Source organism: Pithys albifrons, chromosome 3 (assembly GCF_047495875.1).
Source record: "Pithys albifrons albifrons isolate INPA30051 chromosome 3, PitAlb_v1, whole genome shotgun sequence".
Classification (NCBI taxonomy): domain Eukaryota; kingdom Metazoa; phylum Chordata; class Aves; order Passeriformes; family Thamnophilidae; genus Pithys; species Pithys albifrons.
Genome location: NC_092460.1, coordinates 66,920,622 through 66,942,359, shown reverse-complemented (window position 1 = coordinate 66,942,359; position 21,738 = coordinate 66,920,622). Strand labels below are relative to the sequence as shown.

Genomic DNA, 21,738 nt, shown 5'->3' with positions numbered 1-21,738 from the left:
GCTACAGCACCTTTTATACAGAAGTGAAAATAGTTCAAAGTTGGTTAACTTTTCAGACCTCATATCAGTTGGATATTTTAAAAAGTGTGTGCTCCTTATGTACAATATTGCTTTCAATGCATTTGCTCCCTCTCTTATGCTAAGCTGAATGAAATTAAGATTGTTCTCTGTTCTAATCATTTTCAGTATTGAAAAACACTAGCATGTAGGAAAGCTGTAAAGAACATGCATAAATAAATCATCAGAAATCTCAGCTGGATAAGAACCTGGTGACCTTTTTTAATTTTGTACAACAGACAAATTTCTTTAGGGCTTTATCTGGTACGAAAATGTTTACATCAATGACATACATGAAGTCAATCCAAAAAAGTTATTTTGGTGAGAATGAGGATAAGCAAGAAAGAAATCTTACTTCTTTCTGTACTAAATATGAGAAAGCAAATTCAGGAATTTCCAATGGGAATGAAAAGACATACAGCTCTGCAGCTGCCTCACAGATAATTTGATAAACCTCCAGCAGGTTAAACAAACACACAGGGAAGCCTGTAAATGATACAGCAACTGCAGCCTCTCATCAGACATGAAAACCAGCAAATGACTTTGCAGATATAATAAACACCTCAAGTGCAGAAAAGCTTACTAGTCTGTGATCTGCATTTCACAGGTCAAAACACTTGCTTCTGCTAGGAAATCACCCAGGATCATTACCATAATAACCGTGACTGCAGAGGTTACTGCTAATGGATTTCTAAATGCTTAAAATCTCTTTAGTGGCATTGTGTGCTGATTTTAAAAAGTACACAGTAAAACTAAGTGTCTATGAGACAAAAGCAAATTAAGGGGGAAAAGTGCTTTTGTAGACACATGCTTAAATTTCCTAATCCAGCTTTTACTGTCATAAGTTTTATTTTCATGTCTTATGTCTGCAATGAATACTTTTTCCTCACTATGCAAACTATGAAAAGGATCGGGGATGATTTAAACAGGTTTCCTGAGGCAAATAATGCTCTTGAACTGCAAAACCAGTTAACCAGTGAAGACTATTTAATATTTTGGTGGAGGATGAAGCATTACCTAAGAGAGCAATACATCCATGACATCGGAATGCTTACAAAATCTGAAGGAAGTTAATGTTAAAGGCAAGGAAGGTTTAACTTTTAATGAGGTGGAAAAGGTGACTGAGGTCTGCACACATCAGGCAATGCTGCTTGAGAAGGTGACGGCTCTGTAGCAAATGATGCAAAGGGGGCTGCTGATATTAGGAGCACTGTGCCAAAAAATAACAGAAGTGTTTAAATCTTCTGCGGTTTTACTCAACACAGGAGTTTGAGGAATAGGACCCAGTTAACTGCAAGCATGAAAACAACTATTTTTGAACATCTACTGTCTTGCCAATGCCATATTAATCACAGAGGAAAACAAAACTGGCACTGGAGGTGTGTTTGCACCCAGGTAAACATCTACCCACTGGGGATGGGTCATCCATCTGTCACATTTGTCAGCCTCTTGAACCTGGCTCAAATGTCAAGAACTGAGCAATAGGAATAACATGTCTTGCTTCCTAAGCAGTGTCATTTAATTGAACTTATATCCCAGGATCACTTCAGAAGTATAATTTCTTTTTTAATCATTGTGGACTTCTTTTAAAAACCCTTCTGTCTCTCTGTATTACTTTCTATATTTCTCTCATTTCTGAGATTATCTTCTAAAAGAAAAACAATGCACTCCATCTATTCCAGTATTATGCTATGCAGTATAGAACTTTTACTCATTTAAATTGTGGGACAGCACAGACAATATTAAATTTGGCTAATACAGTAATATATTTTTATCGTCAGGATTAAGCAGATTAAGCAGACATTTCTAGATTTTACAAAAAACCCAAAGTCATAGTGAAGAAAGTAGAAGAGTTGTTAAAATTCTTCAGCTTCCAATTGACCTACATTTGAGTTCATTACTTGTGGGCAGCAGACAAACCCCTCATGAAAGCCACATTTGGTGTAGCCTGGGACAGAATATGGACATTTGCTGCACAGCAGGCTGTGGGTCAAGGAGGGGGAAAAAGGTTGTATCTCTGTACTTTTGTAAACAGAGCATGGCACCTGTATGTGTTAGAGTCAAGGATCAGAAGAAAACTGCCTTACCGCTTTCTAATGACATATACATTGTATATTTAAACATTTCAGAGCCTGAAAATTCCCAAGATGTTAATTATTTGGTTTATTACAATAATTTAGTATTTCATAACTTCTCCTAGGAATATTTTGTGTCCTAAGCAATTACTGAGTACACTACATCATACAGTAATTACTATTTTAGTATCAGCTCTGTAAATATTATCTTTGCATTTTAAGCTTCTTTGATATGTCTGTGCTCCCTTCTAGCTCAGTAGTTCAAAATTCAGCCTACCCTAAAATTATGTTTGTTTAACATTTTATTTTTGCATTAAAATCCTGTTACCAAACTCCCTCCAAACAAGGCTGTAAAACTGCTACTAACAGCAATCCCAGAGCTTGAACCACTGCAGAGGATGAGCTCAGGGCTGTATATTCACCCTATTTTCCATTCAGTTTGATGGCTAGCCCTGTTTTTGTGATCAAACACTGTGCTGAAATTGGAAACCTGTATTATAGCATGCTTCAAAGAACCAGGTAGTGTGGAAAGAAAGTGCAGTATTTACACATGTACAAAGGAACTGAAAAATCTAGTAATTTAAATTGCAGACTTCAAAGTCTTGACAATTTTCCTTCAGAATACAGTGATCTATTTTAACAACTGACCTGTTAGTACATCCCCGCAGCTGCATACAAAACTCGCAAATGTCCCATAATATTTAAAAACTGGTTAGAGAGAAAAAGCAGCTCTCCATGGTGCAGCAAATGTCAAAAGAATGATTTATAACATCTGGGTTTGGTCTTTCCTGCTTGTCTCTGTAAGGGTGGGCATGCACTTCCACCATAAATCCAGACAATTTGCCTGTTCAGCAGATCAGTTATCAACATGGAGTAGAAGGTGGCTGGAATGAAACTTGGGAAAGCTTCTATGGTTCCCAGAGGGTGGCACAGCTGGAGTACAAGGGTTACATGGGAGGAGAAAAAACAGTGGGTAACAGACAACACGATGAGGACAAGATTTCAAGGGCCTTTTGCTTGGTGTGTTGAGTAGGGCAGAAGGCGGGCAGCTGTGTTTGTCTTTTGTCCCAGAGAAAAAGAAACTTCCTTAATTTAAAGGAAATATTTCCACTACGCCTCTCTGTTATTTGGTGCCAGTTCCGGGAACAAGAACTTACTTAGCAAAGACACCTACACAATTGCAATCCTCCTAGCTAAACCAAATCTCTGAATTCACAGATGATTCAAATAGTTCTCCCAGTATATAGTTCACATTATAGTTTTTCTGAGCCCTTGACTACTTCAGGCAACAAGACTTCATGTGTCTAGAAGTCTACTATAGTGCAGATGATTAAGTCAGTAGATGCAAGAACTAATAAGTATGGATTTTTAAAACTTTTTAAATTAATGTCAACTAGATTGGGCACAAATTCACTTTTTGTGAAAAAACAATTGACTTTTGATCCATTTGCAAATTTTACTGAAACGTACTAATTAATTCTGCCAATAAAAATCAAACATTGAGAAGCTGAAACACTTCATCTTAAAAAACTGTGGGATTTTTTACTATTTTTTAAAAAAACAGTAACTTTTAAGACTTAATAAAAAACATCTCCAGAATTGGACTAAAAATAAAATGAAACATTTGCTGTAGATTTTCTGGAATACTTTAATCAGTCCCAAATTTAGGGTGTGTTATTTTTGCTTCACAAAGGAATTATTTCTATTCTTGTGTCAGATAATTCCCTTCCACCTCCCCAATTTTCAGTAAGTGAACTGAAAACAAATAGATGAATGAAGCGAACAGTTTGCAGAGCATTAGTGTTGATTGATTTATCCACGTTGTTAAAATAGATAAGAGGGCATTGTATTTTAGTCTGGAAATCTTGGGAGTAGTTCTTCAGCCTGCCCATATTCAGGACAGCGTTGACAGCATGCTTATCTGCAAGCAAATGTTAAGGTCTCATTGACTTCAAGTGCCTCTTGAACACTGCTATCAGCTCTTAACAGCGTATCAGTGCCACAGGAACATTTAGTAGTCCTTTTAAAAGCTCCTGCAGGAACAAGCAATCCCAGCAGGGACACCTTTGCCGCAAAAACTATTTTCCCAATGCTTGTCCTTGGCTGGGCACTGCTCCGACCCTGGGTAAGCCAAGCAACCTTAGTCCAGGAACTCAGTGGAAACTATAGCCATCTAAACCCAGGGATTCAAGAGGTTAGCTAACAAGCGAGTATCAAATACTCGATTTTTAAATGAAAGACATTTTTAATTGCATCTGTGATTCTGAGGGAAAGGTCTTACCCATGAATTCTGAAACACATTGTTTTCATTTATGTGCCCTAATGCTAGTCCTGCAGAGATAGTTTCTAGAATGGGGCACAATAAACCCACCCCTAGGCCTCTCTAAGGGGCAGGTAGCAACACAGTTTCGTTATATTCTGGTCCAGGCTAAATTAAAGCAGAAATTCTGTTTCTGACTTTGCAGGCTTCTTGTCATGCTGGTATTACCTTAAGTCTCACTTTTAAGTTAAGAAATTCTGACTGTGAGGCTAAGTAAAGCTTCAAGCAATCATATAAATATAACTGTAACTAAACACCAACACATATGCAAAATTAAGTCCAAGTTTCAAACTGCATTATATTAATGCACATAATTTGAATTAACTATAATTTCAGCAATTCTGTAAATCCCTTTGAAAGGATCTGTTGCTTGTTGATGTTGCACCATGTGAAGACATGGTAAATATAACATGTAGTCACATCACATGAATAATGCATTTTGTATCACAAATAAGCAAGTTCTGCTCCAGGAAACGCTTAATCCACTCCTTCCTTCTGGGGATGAAAGGAATGACATTTAGTGCACTGATCTCACAGTACGTTCTTATTTGACTTTAATTACAAAATGACTATTTCAATATTTTTTCCTGTAAAATAAACTGCACCCGAGCTCCATGTAACCTCTACAGAATAACATTACTTCTCTGAGCACTCAGTCATTGCTCATCAATACTGTGCTTTCAATACAGTTTTTCACATGGAAGGATAAATTCCACCTCTTGGGGTTTACAATTGGTATAGCAGTTTCAGGTCTCACAGCAACAAAAGCTCCCCTTTTTGATAGCTGGCCAAAAGGGTGGAGCTGTGGAATCCTTTAAAGAGAATTCAAATGTCATGAGAAGGAACTTTCACCAGATAGGGAAATGCCACAATCCATACCAAGTTGGGAGATTTGCATTGCACATCCTGTAGATATATTTTCACTAGTGTTTTCTCCACAGACTTTTCAAACCTGTGCAAAATTCTGCATAAGATCAATTATCTGGCCAGAAACCAGAAGTTTTCTCTTGGACGATTCAATAGGCAGGGCATTCCCTGGGAACAGGACATCTGTTGTTCATGTCTTAGGAATGACAGAGCACCAAGTGGAATAGACAACCATACTGTCAAAAGTACTTATATACTTCAAGCTTGAAAAAACAGCAGTTCAGGAACATGATGTTTTATCAGGCGTATCATCTGGGGGGAATAGAAATGAATGCTTTCCATACAGGATAAGCTCTCCATGTCAGGATTACTGACAGTAAATCCAGCTGACATGTTCTCATCCAGGTCCAGAAGAATTTACTAGGTTCATTGCATCATACTTTCCAATTCAAAAGCTATTTGGAACTGGCCTACACACAGTCAAAGTGTGATCCTGCCCACAAGTGAAAGTGACTATACTACTTCTGGTTTCATACTAGTTAATACAATGAGTATACCTCCTACTGTCAAACCAAGCTGGCTAGCTGGGATGCTTCTGCACGTGTGTCAAGACTAATCCATTAAGTGGATAAAATGCCCTGCAGACAAGTAAGAACAGAAGCTATTTACAAGGTGCTAGTTTACATATAAAATGTCGGATCAAATTTTCTAAGCATTCAAGTGATATAAATGTTTACAGTTTATTTTCAGAAACTTCAGTCAACTCCTAAATCTTTAAGTTAATTCTCAAAATAATACTTAGTTTTGAAAAGCCATTTATGTATTCAAACCCATAACATCCCTTGTATTACAACGTGAATTCATCAGGGACATGAAGAAGTTTTCAACTTTATTTTTTTAAATATCTAACTAATGGAATCTCATTTATCCTTTGGGGCTCTTAAGGTCTAGAGATGCAACAAGGCATTCAGATAAATGTCAAAAGCTGAAGAACATACGTAAGATTAGATAGGTTTTTTCCAGAACATCTGAAAGACAGTAAAGGTCATCTCACTGAACACTTGTTAATATTATCTCTGAATAAACTGTGACTAATGCAGAGTAAAAAGTTATCTGCAATGCCCTCAAAAACTCCAGAAAATACAACAAAATTGTAAAAAAAATCAAAATAAATGGTCATTCGTCATGATGACTACTCAACACCTGAAATTCCTAATCTTACCAAATGTTCTAGAGAAAAATTGTATTGGTTCAGTTTTCATCAAACGTTCTCTTTAAAGAACACTAGTGCAAATCATCAGGAGTTCTCAAAATGTCATGTGAAACCATGAAGTTCAGTCTGTACTCAGACCTTGGCATAAGTGTTTTATAAATCCAGTAACTATACCATAAGGAATAATTACTAAGATCCCAGCAAAAAACCTCTCAAAATATTGAACACTTCCAAGGTCACAAATATTATTGACCTATGAGCTAAAGCATTACTCAAAAAGGTACCCTATAGAGGTTCTAATTCACTCTGAAGAACAATGAATACTGATTTGTATTGTCTTGGATTAAAAAACCCCTAGTTGATGTTGTGTAATTAAGTATTTTCTCATAACAAGAATGGCACACCAGACACTGTAATGTCATTTCACAATGGTTTTGACATTCATGATTCTACTATAAAGATAACAATCTTTAAATCACTAGGTTATTTTCAACAAGGAACAAAACCGTTCATTATAACCAACAGGAAATCAGCAAGCTTGCTCTCTCACACGCACAAGCATGCACACAAAGCATTCACAAAATGTACTTTGGCTGTTCCTATAGCTGTTGGGATGAGATCTGAGCCTTGTGTAAAGGCCTGAGCTCCATCCGCCATCCACAGACTCCCAGGAAGTTGTCTTTGTTCAGTACTAAGGCCATGGAGTGCAGGTAATACTAACATTAGTCATTAAGTCATGATGTTACAGTTCCTGATTTCTATTGCAATGCACCTTCCCTTCAAGTCAGAGGTTACTGTGCTTGATGTGAGACTGGCAACATCAGTGATTCCACCTACATGCAACCTTTGTCAGTGCTCATTTGTTTTCATTAAAGTTCTGTAAAATATTACTTGAGTTGAAAATCCCTTTAGATTTCTGCATAATATGTATATCAAGCTTTCTTTCCATGGGTAGATTTTGCAGACTTATTTGAAGTAATTAAAAGAGACACAGGTTCAAAGATAACTCATTTTAACCATTGATCTAATGGTCCAGCTTTGTGCAATGTGATTACACAAAAGACAAGGATGGGCATAGGTGTGGCAGAAAATTATATGAAGACAAGAACTCTGGCAGAGTGTTGCCCTGTTGGATTTCTGAGCCTGGCAGATCAGCAGTGGAAAACATGTGCCCATCTCCCTATACCATCAAAACCAGATTTCAAAGAACAGATTTCATGAGGCCTGAAAATACATGGGCCTCTGATGAAAAGGTTGTTGTGCTCAATGTCTCAAATCTGCTGCAACAGATAGAGATACAGGGATGTTCTTCACAGCAAAAGCTTGAGGTAACCTAACTGTGGGAACATCTTACAGCTCCTGTGAAATCTTGCTTATAAAGTGGCTTGGTGGTAATTCATTTGCTTTTTATAACTAGTGGAATTTTGATTAGTATTACCTTGCTGTTCAAAAACAAGTTAGATGTTATAAAAAGCAAAGCAAGTCTTACCTGGAATACTCTGTCTCCTCACAGACAGTGCTCCATCAGGTGCCTTTGCCTGGTTTGCAGATTTTGTGTAAGGACTCTCATCTAAACAGAAACAAGCAACACTTCCAATTACTGTTAAATATAATGTTATAAACAACATAATTTTTACACAAATACTCTGTGAACTAGCAATGCAGATCACAAGAGCTGCTGTGAGCTAGATGAGGATGGATATTTCTGAATGTTGACTTAATGGTCAATGTCTTGCTTAGACTCGATGACAAAGGCTCTGAATAGGAGAGCTCAAAAGGATGTGGTAAAACTCAAACTGGAGATGATACCTATTGATGATAGGCCATATATACATCAGCCTTTTCAGTTATAACATAATGATAAGAAATTTCCCTTTTCTCATGTTAAGAAGTTTCACGTGCCAAAGACTTCAGTGAGAGAGGTACTCTCCCTCTTCAGATGTGAAAGGCTTCTAGAAGCTTTTGAACATTCTGGCTGTAAAGATGCACTCCTTTTCCTTTGGGATAGGTCAGTGGTGGTTCCTTTCCTGTTGTAATGATTGACTGGGGACAACATCACAAAGCTGTTGCCAAATAGGCCAGGCACATTTGTGCCTGACGAACAGCACTGTAATTGCCTGTGTCTAAATATGAAGCTATGTGGAACTACTGATCAACTTCAGTCCATAAAAGACCACAAATGGTGGAGTGAGCAGATGAGTCATCAATTAGAGACAGCATTACGCAGTGAGTCCCTTCTTCATCCCTCTTAAGAGCAGAATGACCATAGTGAAAAAAATTAACTATATAGTAGCTTTAAAAAGGATAAGCTATAAGTGCAAGAAAGAAATGTGAATAAAAGAGAAGAAATAGTATTATCATTTTATTATTTCCATCAAAATAAAGGAATAAGAAGACATTAGGCTTCTGTCTTGCTTTCCCTTTAACTGAGCGCTAAAAGACTTAAAAGCGTCATCAAATCCTTCTGATTGCCTATTTTCCTTCAGTTTACAAAGGACCAATGCATTTATAGCATGTGCAAAAATACATGCTTAAATACAGATCAATGAGCAGCTGAATTAAAGATTACATTATCTAATATAGCATCGTCAGATCAACTAGAACTATATAAACTTTTTCTGGAGAACCTGTTTTTCTTTTCAGCTGATGCTCTTGACACTATAATCCTTCTTTGCCAATTGCACTCTTCACATCTTGCACGGTCTCAAACTCCTTTAGAAACCTGCATCAAAGACAGCAGTCCATTTTTATACCAGTAACATAAGGGTTAGGTCAGCATAATTTAATTTAAAACCAGGTCTCAGTGACTGGAAGGGCTGGTTAGTTTTTAAGCCCAGAAGTCCTGCAATGAACTCTGCTACTGCTAGGCAGATGCAACAATTAAGAAGCTTAAATAAACAAACAAACAAATAACAAGTAAGTATTTGTAGCCATGAACCTTGGAAAAAATGCAGCAAGTAGTGAGCCATATAGACTGATAAAATACCTCAATAACCAATGGAACTGTTCTTTCTACAAATGAACTCCTGTTGCTTTAGCATACAATGTTATGAGGGAAAAGGTAAGAGGCTTGACTATGCTGCATGCTGGTACAAACTGCAAGAAAACAAGGTTGCCAGCTACAGGAAATAAAGAAGCACTGGGAAAATACTAACATAGATACAGGTACACAGTTAAAGAGAAAAGTATGTAAAGACTTATCTTTCCATTTGAGGAAAGCGGGAAAGTTACGTATCATTGCATATGCAGATATAACCCCCACACCCCACCCCCCTTTAAAGAAACAAACTGACAGTAAGAGTGAACTAAAGCTTTCAAAGGAGGTAGCATTATCTTTTGTCTTGCAAAGAAGAGGCACCACTGAACTCAAACTCAAGACAAAGCTCAAGACAAAGAAACTGAACTCATCAATAACATCTGGCTTTAACATGTCCAATTAATACTTTGTTGCAGGTAGATAGTGTGAGACACATTTTTCTATTAAAAAGTGGGCAGGAAACATAATACAATTTCTCAAGAACCCAACTGATTGTGATGACTTCTGGGCCCTATTTGAATATATGCTCTATGAAAAATCTGTCAATTTACAGAACAAAACAGTCCTATCCTAGTCAGACCTCTTACATACAAATTATTTTCATCAGCTTGGAGAGATGGGGAAAAAGGGAAGAAGAATTTTCACAGCTAGACCTTTTTCACTGCAGCTTTGTCACTGAGCAAATGAGTACACCAGCTCCAATCTCATGCTGAAAGATGATTTTCCCGATAATGCACTGAACTGGGAGTACCTGCAAGTATCCTGAGTTCAGAACACAGGACAAAGAAGGAAGGGGAGCCTAAGCAAAAATTCTAGTGTTTTCTTCCCAACAACTGGCAGATATAAAAGTTAACTGAGACTGTATAGGTGAGTAAGCTAGTATTTTAATTTAAGTCTATGAACACTGAAAACTTATCAGATGCTTATATGGGTTAGGTACTGTGGACATGTAGTTGTGTTACCTTTCTTAACCTGTCCATAAATTTTCATAGCAAAATAAGGGGCCCAAAAACTTGCTTCATAAACTTCTGAACCCCTGTTAATGTAAAATATGTAAAATATGCCCAGTTATTACTGAGAAAGAACAATGAGCTATTGTATCGTCAGTGGACTGGGAAGCTGTTCCTAGAACTGGAAGGAATTTTCTTCCAATGCCCATTTAACAGTAAAATCACACTGCAACATAAATACAAATCAGTGTAAAGGATTCCCAAAAGTAAAGGAAAACAAATATAACCAACTGAAGAAAGAATGCTTATTGAGCCTTACTGAGATGCTTAATTGAGATAGGAAAGTAATATAAGATTAGACAGATGTAGAATTAGACATCACCCTAAGGAACAAAACACAAAGAAACCCTGATAACCCTGAAATATCATGATGCCATTCATGCTGCCCAAAAAGGGAATCTGTTTGTACATGTTAATAAAGTTGTCTGTGTGGCCACAAGAATTTTTTATCAAATTATGATTTCTTCATGCCCTCATCCACTCTATAGTTATCAGGGAGGGCCTCAAAACATGCAAATATGTCTCACAACAGCAGTGCCTATAGGGAGTTGTATGAGTGTTTTGTATTTCCAGCTTTTCCTTCTATAGCACTGATGGACTTGGAGACTAAACCCAATCAAACAAGCCAACACACTGAAAAAGGAAAGGAGCAAAAGGATATGCAGCATTCCTCCTGCAAACAGGAGATAATAACCCAAGATCAGGCAAAGCTGTGATGTATTTTAAGAAGCCACACATACAAAACAGAGGGAGAAAGAGGCTAGGTTCAGAAGCATCAATCTCACCTGGTTACACCCCTAGTACTAACACACCATCAGCAGGGAGCAACCCACAGTCCATAAAAAATTCACAGTGTCGGCCTTGAGTACAAAAATGCCTTTATGTGGAACACACAGCCACAAACCCTGCTGCTCAGAGCAGCAGCTCTTGCCCACTTCTGAAGGAATTGCATCACAGGTGGCCATGTTCCCCACTGAGGCAGTAGCTTAGCCCCTAAAATTGTGTAGCTGCATTTGTTACATCACTGTCTTTTTTTTTTCCCCTTGTAATTTCCTCTGGCTGAGATATTAGACAATGCAAGATAGACAATTTCTAGCAAGTCAGTAGGTCATATAAAGGTGAACTGCTAGGCCAGCAGGTCTTTTTACTCAGTGACTACAGGAAACCAAACCTCTTATGCTGTTAACAAGCAGGGGTCACTTACCCCCCCTCCCCCCAAGTTAATACTTTGCATGTTTCTTACAGTTGTAAATGTGCAATAGTGAACAAGATGTACACTGTGTTAATTCGCTCTCCTTCCTAGCAGAACACAGTGATAATCTCAGAGGTGACACATCATCCTTTCAAATCCCTGCAAACAATTCTTCTCATTAAAGACTGCAAAGATAATGATCAAGTGGACAGGCAAGTACTCCTACTGCTTACACCTACTGCTGTGGGCGTATTGCCTTTAGCTATGGCTTGTGAGGTAGATAAACAGCTTTTTGCACTTTCCTGCCTATTTTTAACCTGCTGGCATCTCTATCCTGTAATGGAATGATTCATTCCTTAAGATAGGGACCACGCTGTGACCCATTCATATTGTTTTACATTGCTCTTACTATATGGGGCGAACCTCTGTCCAAGACTAAGGGGTGTATAGACTGTAAAAAAACAACAGTAATGTAACCCTATAAAGATCATACACTGGAAAATGTGTACAAATATATATAAAGTGCTTGGTACTGTGTCAGCAAAATGACCATAAGAAATCTTTAGATATTTACTGTATTCAGTTTATAGCCTTTGAAGAATACCAACTGAGGGCACATAAGACGAAATAAAAGGAAACCCTAAAGATACTTCTTCAACCGCCAAGTCTAGACGTTCAATGTTTCAGGCCGTTTATGGCCACTGAACCATTCCCATGTCTCTCTTAGGGGCTGTCAAAGCTACTGGCACAAGAATGTTGTTTACAGACATGGTAAAGCCTAAGGGCACTCCCTCCTTCAAGTCTTAAGAATGGGTTAGAGGATGCTTCTTCCTTCACTCCTGTGGCTACACATCAATGCGGCAACTCCTGAACTCAGTACACATGTCCAAAACCTGTGCAACACCAGGTGGCCCCAGAAGATGACTAAGACCAGGTGTATCCTCTTGGATAAGAAGGCTTCTTTCCACCCCACTGGGAACAGCTAGAGAAAAACTCGGAGGCTGCCGCTTTGCTCCTCCTACACAGAGAGGAAATGTGAAGATGCTTGTCCTAGTTCAGCAGGAGGGACCAGTTAACACTGTATGGGGGTGATCAAAGCTGTGTATTCTACCCCCTCTAGTCATTCCCCAAGGACAATGGACCATTAGCAGCAGCTGCCCAGGGAGTCATTATCACCTTCACACTCAGCCTGAGGGGGCGGAGCTGCAAATGGGCCATCAACAGTTCAACACCCCCTGGCTCCCAGAGTTAATCACCCATTGTGTGAGTCCCCGCCCAGGGGGAAGGACTGGGTGCTCCCTGAGGGTACATAAGTGGTGGGTAAGAAGACCTTGGGAACTTCTCATCGGATCCAGAGGAGCAGCAGGACCTTGACAGGAGGAGATCACCGCTCTCGACCAGACTATAGCCATCATCTGCACCAACAGGTTTCTCACTTTTTTTTTGCTTTGGACTTGGGGGGAACCAGGCGGGTCTCAGCACCAGGGCTAACAAACCCCTTTGGGTTGTGCCCCAGGGCACTGGGTTATTCTGCTAGGTTTTCTGAGTTGAAAGCAATTTCTCTTTGTGTCACTGTATTTATTGTAATATTATTATTAAATTTTAGCTTCTGACTTATAATCTCTCTTGTGGTGAGTTCATTTTCCCTGCTGGTTCACCTTTAAAGCAGCACAATGCTTCACTGTCATACCTTTAGTTCCCACACAATTACGCATTCTCAGCTCTGCCACCACTTGTACCTGCTTCTCTGCTGCAAAACTTGCATTGCTCTGGGAGCAGGGAAAATTATATGGCAACAAATTTGTAAGCGAGGAATTTCAAACACCAGGGAATTTTCTAATATTGAGGAGTTTGAAAGTGTTATTACATTTTTTTCAACAAGAGATGGTAAAAGCATTATGAGGGAGAACAGTTTCCATCTTCCACTTCTTCATTCTTGTTCTTTAAGTTTTACTTTTGTTTCATGACAAGATAAGTCATTCTTTGGTCAGGGAAGAACTGAATTTAAACCATTTTAGTGTATGACCGTGTAGGTCCTAACCAGACTTCAGAACCTACGCACGTCAAATCTGAGGTGTTCCTCAAATGTTGTCCCCTGTGAAGAATCTCCAACTAATATAAATGACAAGATTCCACAAGGAAGCACATAACATCTTCAGCTGGCTAACCTCCAGCTGTCCCAGTGTATGGGAGGATTAAGATCGACTGCGTGTTCTTGCTTACACCATTTGGGATAGCATGCACCTCAGACAAGTAGCGAATCACATACCTGTCAGAGGTAAAGACTGATAACAAAACAAATTGTCAAGAGGATGATTACAACTAAGAGAAGAACATCTCCAAGATTAGTTTCTCAAAAAATAAAAGCATCAGAGTCATAGTTATTGCTACAGTTATTCCTTCAGGCATTCATACATCTGTAAAATTCCATTCACTGAAATTTGCTGGTCCATAACTTCATAAAGAAGAATGTTTTTCACTAAAAGCAACAGATTTTGATGAATCCTGCCAGTACAGCAAAAAATACCATAGGTTCTCATACCTCCTGTATCTGAAACATCCTGAATTTTATCTTTAAATGGCATAAAGCTTCAGTATTATCTCAAAGCATATTTTTTTTTTGCACAGTATCGTACTAGTGACAGTTGGTAAATTCTGAGCTACAGAAATCTCAGTTATCTCCACTGCTTGCAGCTGGAGGCTTTCACAGATAAAAATAAACACTTATACACTGATGCCTGTGGTTTACAGAAGCCTAGAAGTTGACAAAGGCTTACAAAGTGTCTTGGTTCAACTGTTAGGACCATTCCTGCAGCACCTTACTCTCTTCTAAACTCAGCCCTTTCTGTTAAAGATCTTCCATTCTGTAAGAAAGCTGAAATTGTTAATGGAGCAGGGACTTGAACCTCACTCTCACATTCACAGAGAGTACCCAAACTCGCAGCTACACAATCATTTAGTCTTGTTTGCTCGCCCTGATCAATATTCAGTTAAGTCATACAAAGTAAAGTGGATTAAAGCTATCTTTTCTACAATTAATTGCAAACTCTGCATTGGATCAAGCAGAAGAGAGGATTTCAACTCAAGATCACTTGTGCACTTCTGTGAGCAGCCCAGCAACTACAAAGTCATAAGGACCATGCTAAAAAAATGCCCCTGCACAAGCTCATCTCCTCAATTTCAGTTATTTGTTTCCGGTAAAAATGCATAAACATTTTCTCTGAACTCTCACAAATTCTGAGAAACATAATTTTCAGGTAGATCTACAGTAATGGGACAGGAAAAAATACTGAAAAGGGAGTTGAAGCTTGGCAGCTGAAGCTGCTCTACAGCTTCCATCTGAGAGGACTCCTGTTAAAGACAGTGCAAAAATCTTTCTCCCTGAACCTAAAGACCAAATAATTCTAAATGAGAATTGACTAAATAACTCTGAACGTTTATGCAATATCTTAATCAGCACAAGCAGTAGTAGTCACAATCAGTAGATACCTACAAAACTTAACTGAATTTACACCTGCTGTAAATTAATCATAACAAGAATGCTACTATTCATGCCTTTTTTAAAGCTTATAAAGGTTAAAGGAAGTTCTAAAATTGCTAAGTTTTACAACTGAAGCCTTGAATACACTTGAATGGACAAACGACATTGAAATTTGCTGGGAAGCAGTGCATTGTGGGAATTTTACTTTGGCTGTTGATGGGCAGTTTGGCAAAAATGCTTAGTCTGCCCTAACTTTTATCCTTAGTAGTTGTTACTGACAACAATAATGAAGAAAAATTTCCTGGGAAAAGAGGAGTTTTTCTCATAAAATTTGAATAGCTCAGTTGGTTAGAACTTGGTTGTAATAACGCCAAGATTGTGGGTTCAAATCCCCTGTATGGGCCATTGACTTAAGAGTTGAAGTCGATGATCCTTGTGGATTCCTTCCAACTCAAAATTGTCTGTGATTCTGTAATGCAAAAGTCTACAGAAAAATTAACATCTTGGAACATTCATGGTTACTACAATGTCACCACACCTGTGTCAGAGCATAACAGACTATAAACTGTTAAAAAAAGAGACAAAATTGTCTTGGACTTTTTCATCAGATGTATAATGTACAGAATTTGAGTGTATATGCTTTAAGAAACAACAAAATGTCAACATTTCCTTTAGCCCATTTGCTAACCCTTTCAGATGTGTTATGGGAGCTCCAGCCATGAAAGAAACCATTAATTTCTCCTACTGGTGCAGAGGAATAATGATTTCCTGAGTTCATTTTAGAGCTATAGCTTCAATCCTTCCAATGAGACTTCATTTTTGAAATCACAATGCTGCTCTTCAGAGCAGTGCTTAGAAATATCTAAAATTTCCTAAGTGCTGCATGTAAAGTACTCATTAATGAACTAGGCTCCAAGTAGGACAAATACAAATGTATTTAATCTTAATCCTTTCTTATCAAATTCTGTGCTCAGTGCTCTCCAGCAGTCTTTATTAAGAAAACATATGTTTTGAAATTCTTCCATAAGTAACATTTGTTGGTGTGTGTGACATGGAAAAATTATGAGAAGTAAGAGAATAGCTTCTCTGGTAATTTTCTTTCCCCCATTTAGCAGACGTGTCCTCTGGTTTTCTTAGAAACTTAATTTTAACAGTTATAAAACCAATGAATAACTGTGTTGTCTCTCTAAAGTGAAAATTTATTCAAGTTTATTATACTTTATGTAAATTTAATTCTCTTTTTACTGAATTATATGGTTACTTATTACAGTAGCAGCTCAGTTTTAATCTAGAGGCAAGAGAAGTAGGGTACTGTAATTCTGTGTAACTGTGAATCCATTTCCTATTGATATTTACAATACTTCATTAAGCTTGACGGTTTGAAAAATGATCTGAATATCCTTGGAGTTTGCTTGTCCAAAGTTAATTTCCTAAGCCTGTGCTTAGGCACCTGAATGGAAACGCCTGGTTTTCTAAATGGCTAAGTACACTGATCTGCTCCCAAAGCTGTTTTGCTCATGAAAATGCAGAACTTTCCAAGACCATTTCAAACATGCAGGATTTGCAGAAAGCTTAAAACACATCTTGAGAGATGCTAGCATATGGTGAAATTCACTTCAGTGGATTATCTAATTTAGAAGTAATCCTTTTTAAATAATACCCCAACCACAAACTACTTCAAACCTGAAAAATATGTCTTTTTGTTTATACAGCATCAAGCATTAAGCATGAATCCCATAAACCAGAATAGTCACTGAATCATTACATAATTTTAGAATTCAAAGTAAGTTTCACTCTGTTGTCTTGAGCTTCTGTTTATTGTTTATTGAAATAATATAGGCGTAATGTAAGCAAAATATGTGAGGCTTAACCAGAGCAGCTGAAGGGCAGTAAAAAATCTTGAAGAAAATGGGGATGTAAACTATTTTCTTCTCTGAGACAGTTTGGGATTGTTCTGTACCTACAATTTCTGCAGAAAACTTTTTTCTAGAGGATGGGACTGTAAACCTCATTTAAAAGCAAATTTGTAGTGACACAGATACCATTAAGAGGAAACATTCCAGATATCCAAGCCATACCTTTTGTTCTGGACACCCTGGTCCATGGGACAGTTTTATTGTCCTTTTTGCACGTGTGTTTAGGAACATCATATCACTGTGAGGTACTGCCGCATGCTGGCACCATATGAAAGTGCCACACGTAAGCTTTATGGGGAAAAATTGTATTGAAAACAGTTTTTTATGAAGTTCTAATACTTAATATATTCAATTACATTGTTTAACACTGGTAAATGCTAAATCAGCATCCCTCAAGAATGTTTGAGCCAATTTTGACTGACGTACATCAACATCAACATGATAAAACTTCCAACAAGGCTCCTGGAGAAGGGCATTGGGCAAAGGAGCAAGACCCGAGCCAACTCAGAGGCTGAGAGACAGAAAATCAGATTACATTAATGCCACACCTCATGGAAAAATACCTTTCTGAATAGATATTTACTTTAAAAATGCATCAATTACCTACCTCAGTATCACCTTTTGTTCTCTACCCTTGGTTCAGCTACCTCTTCCAGACAGGCTGAGAAGACACCGATAGCTGATTAGAGGAAACAGGGCCAATCCATTTTCCTTGGCTCCTGGACAATGCCCTGAAACCAAGCCAACATGCTCCTGACTGCCCTGGCTGCCTACCATTGTGCCTCCTTGGGACAGAAGGCAACTGGTTTCCTGGTGGACAGCGTTCCACTGTATATTAAAAAAACATCATGTGTGGTGTGATCTGGTATTACACTCGTAGTTCAAAAAAACAGGAGAAATATATCCTGGTCATCTGAGCTGTGTATATCCTGCACGGCACCTCCACTGTACTAGCAGACTTTAATTGCAATGTTTTTGTGCATCAGCTGTGCCTGTGCTTCCTCAGCCCAACTTTCCCTACAGTCTGACTGCTGGAAAAGTAGGGAGCAGAAGAGAGGAAAATATCCACCATCTTCTACCTGTGCAGACCACAACACAAACATCTTCCCACGCTGCTGGCATTACAGTTGGTAGGGATTGGGGAAAGAGAGGATGTCAACTAGGAACTTCTCTACTGCATGCCAGGGAAGGCAGAAGCTAGTTGCATGTGTGTTGGGGGAAGGCAATGATAACGGTTAATGGGTGAGACAGTGAGACTGTCATTCAGGTTGTATAAAAAATATAGGAAAAATATGTTAAACAGTTTAGAAAATAGGTGTTTAGTTTGCTTCAGGAAAAGTAAGAATAAGCAGCCACAACACTATCTTCAAAGACAAGGAATTGGGAATGGTAATTTTTGCTAGAGGTTAGTTATCCCGCCTTGATTCCACTGCTGTAGTAATGCTATTTGCAGTAAATTATATAATATATTTTCAGCCTACTTCTGCCTGTAAGTGCCTCTAGTGATGACATCTTCACTGCCTTCCTTTGGAAGCTGCTCCACAGAATCCATCAGATCTCACAGCTGGAAAAAATAGTTCCCTCCACCAGTCTGCAATTTTCTTTCTTTGCTTTAACTGTCTTTCTATTACTCCTAATAACATTCTTCCCCTCTTCTGAAGATCTTACAGATAGTATTTCTCATGTATACTGTTCTTTGCAGAAATCACACAGACTACTGAGCCAACTGCTTTGGACTGGGATCCTACCAGTTCGTCTTACGAGGTATGACTTAGCACAAACACTGGCTGACCTTGTCACTGAAGCACAGTGTACACACTGACTAGGATATTCATCTGGTATTCATTTGATTTTAAAGCAAAAATTTGCATAAATTTAACTCATGTGTGGACAACATTAAGAGTAAAGCATATTTTTCTATCCTAATAATGTATAAATTTACACCATTATAGTTATGCTTTTTAATCCCACTAACAAGCTTTATTTAATAAAATAATTTTAACCAGTCACTCAAAGCTGCATAAACATGATACCAGTATAATTTTCTTTATATTGGCATGCCAGTGGGATTGCCCCTTTTATTTACAGTCCAAATGATGCACATTAGTCCAAATTGCAATGGCTTGGGCTTAGTGAAAAACAGACCTTTCAGAATGTACTTTTTTTCAGGAGTCATGCCATAAACCTCACACCTTCCCTGTGCCCTTGTGAAATACTGTCCTACTTAGAGCCCCTATTGTGGAAGAGTTTAGTCTATATATCCACAGAGACTGTGCAATAATTTTGACTGAGTTTACTTGTCAGCAAAGCTTCATTGTTTCTGGAAGATGTCACAAGTTTGAACGCAGTGCAGAGTAAGAGTTTTTTTTAAATGAAGTGCTGTGTGCTTTTAGGAGTGGGAACAAAGCATAGTAACAAAAGAGATGTCGAGCTGACAAAGCAATATGTACATATTTGTCTTATTTAAAGCTCACATGAAGCCTAGGCCACCTTCTGTGCCAGACAGCACCTCTCCATGCACACGGTTCTTTATGGCAAGCCTTTTAACCTGTCAAGTAGTCTTTATTTGCCAGTGTCTCCCAGGTCTTATTTAATCTCCATGCTTATTTAGGGCAAGCAGTTGACTGCGGTATTCCTCAAAATCTGTGAAATGGTAATTATTAAAATAGCTCGCCCACATTTTTGCCTACATGCAACTTAGTCCATGTCTGGATCAGCTTTTTGCAATCCTATGGAAAATATAACAATAAAGAAACAGACACAGATGAATGTAGGGCATATATGAAAAATTATAGACCAATAACCTTCAAGAAGGTAGGCAAATAATCTTTCATCTTTTCATGCATCAATCTCCCAAGCCTTTTAATCAGGACTCCTTCTCTTTTAGGAATTCACAGCTGCACCTTTACAACACCTTTGGCTCTGAATCTCCTAGAAACAACAACAGCATCAACTTATTGCCTGCCACGACTGCAGAAAGAATAAACACGGATTTAATTTTTTCATAGTGCAAAAATTTTACTTAAGCTTTTTGTCCCACCACTACAGTACTGGTGAAGTAATTATTAAATCTTTCTCTACTGCCAGCATTTTCAGATCTATCATAACATGTGTATGTGTCCGTACATGCAGCACGTGTTTAATTTTAACATGGGTTTATTAGATTCATAAAATAATTTCAAAATAGACAGTAGAAAGCAATTAAAATACCAGGAAATACCACGTATTAAAAATAACTTCAACCAAGCTGATGCAGCTAAAGGACTCTGCAGAAACATGATGTTTAAAGCAGAAACTCAGACGTTCCAGACTTGACATATTGTGAAGGTCAAATAAGCCCTGATTTTGGCAGACCATCAGCATGATGAATGCCAGAGTCCAGATCATTCTATCATGGCTATCCTGTGCCTTGTCCAGGTTTTTATAATTAAAGACTGAGGGAAACCAAGCTGATTTTAAGAGCCAGAGTAGAATATAGATTATTAATAAGATGTGGTGTGTAAGACTTCAGACCCAAAAAAGTGTTAAATATATCAACATCTGTACATTATGCAGGCTATGAAATACATCTGTACTAAGCTTCTGAAAAAAGAAAGTTAAGCCAAACAGGCCAAACCATTATTTCTCAAAGACACTACCTCCTTCATTATCTGCAGTTTCTAAAAGGAGAGTCTGGTGCAGAATACAGTACACATCAATGTAAGCTGCCACTGAGAAGGAAGGGAGAAACATTCCTAAGCATGGAAGGAGCAAAATGCTTTCAACTACTTGTTGTAGCTTTGAAATCAAGGCAACAATATCTTATTAACCACATCAGGAAGCAGCAACACCACCCCTATCATGCAGAAGATACAACTGCAGGCACAGCTGGAATTTTATTGACCAAACCAACAAGCAAACACAGAGGATAGTACCTGTATCAATAACCAGGGCACAGTGTCTTACAGATGACTGCAGAGGTTTGATCTTTAAGGTATTTCAAGAAGCAACTGGTACTTAAAAAAAATGTCAACTATTCCAAGCTATGATTTCCATATTGCACAAAGTAAGTGCTTTGCTGCAGTCAAAGAGTTGAGTTGAATATATTCAATTAGACCTCAAGATTAGCAAAGCAAGCCACTGAGACTCAGAACAATTGCTGCCTAAGGAAGTAGCTTTTAACCTTTGCCTGTCAAGCCCAGAGAGACTATTCTGACACATCTTTTGAAAGGTCCCTAGGAAAAAAAAAAGATGCCTTTATCAAGTTATCAAGGTGTGCAACATCACTAGGTATGTAAACAAAGAAAAATAAGCCAATAAGACTAACACGCAACGTCATCTGCCCTGACAGCTTGAAAAACCCAAGTTTTCTGCCCTTCTGAGCCAATATATTCTGCCTTCCAGCTCTTACAAAGGCTTGAAGATATGCATTGATTTTGGTTGGCTAGAAATGTAAATGCTTCTGAAAACATTTCTTAACAGGAGTTAGGACAACTGTTCACTGTAGAACAAGTACTGTTAAGTCCTCTGATGGAAAGCGCCAGTGCAATATGCTTTTAGCTTGCCTGGTGCATTTCTTGAGAAGAGAGCA

The 21,738-nt window shown here is 38.2% G+C and overlaps 1 protein-coding gene across 8 annotated transcripts in view; it reads right to left on the bottom strand.

Moving 5' to 3' along the window:
• The window catches only part of GRIP1 (glutamate receptor interacting protein 1), a 333,638-nt gene that overhangs the window by 112,331 nt on the left and 199,569 nt on the right, over positions 1-21,738 (bottom strand). For 5 of the 8 annotated variants that reach the window (XM_071552269.1, XM_071552276.1, XM_071552268.1 and 2 more), the window contains exon 2: positions 8,022-8,102. The exons of 2 other annotated variants lie outside the window; for them this stretch is intronic. In XM_071552269.1, coding sequence (XP_071408370.1) covers positions 8,022-8,102 — 81 coding nt within the window. Of the gene's footprint in view, positions 1-8,021; positions 8,103-9,159; positions 9,200-21,738 lie in introns of those variants that run through there. One more of the 8 variants, XM_071552275.1, reaches the window with a different exon arrangement.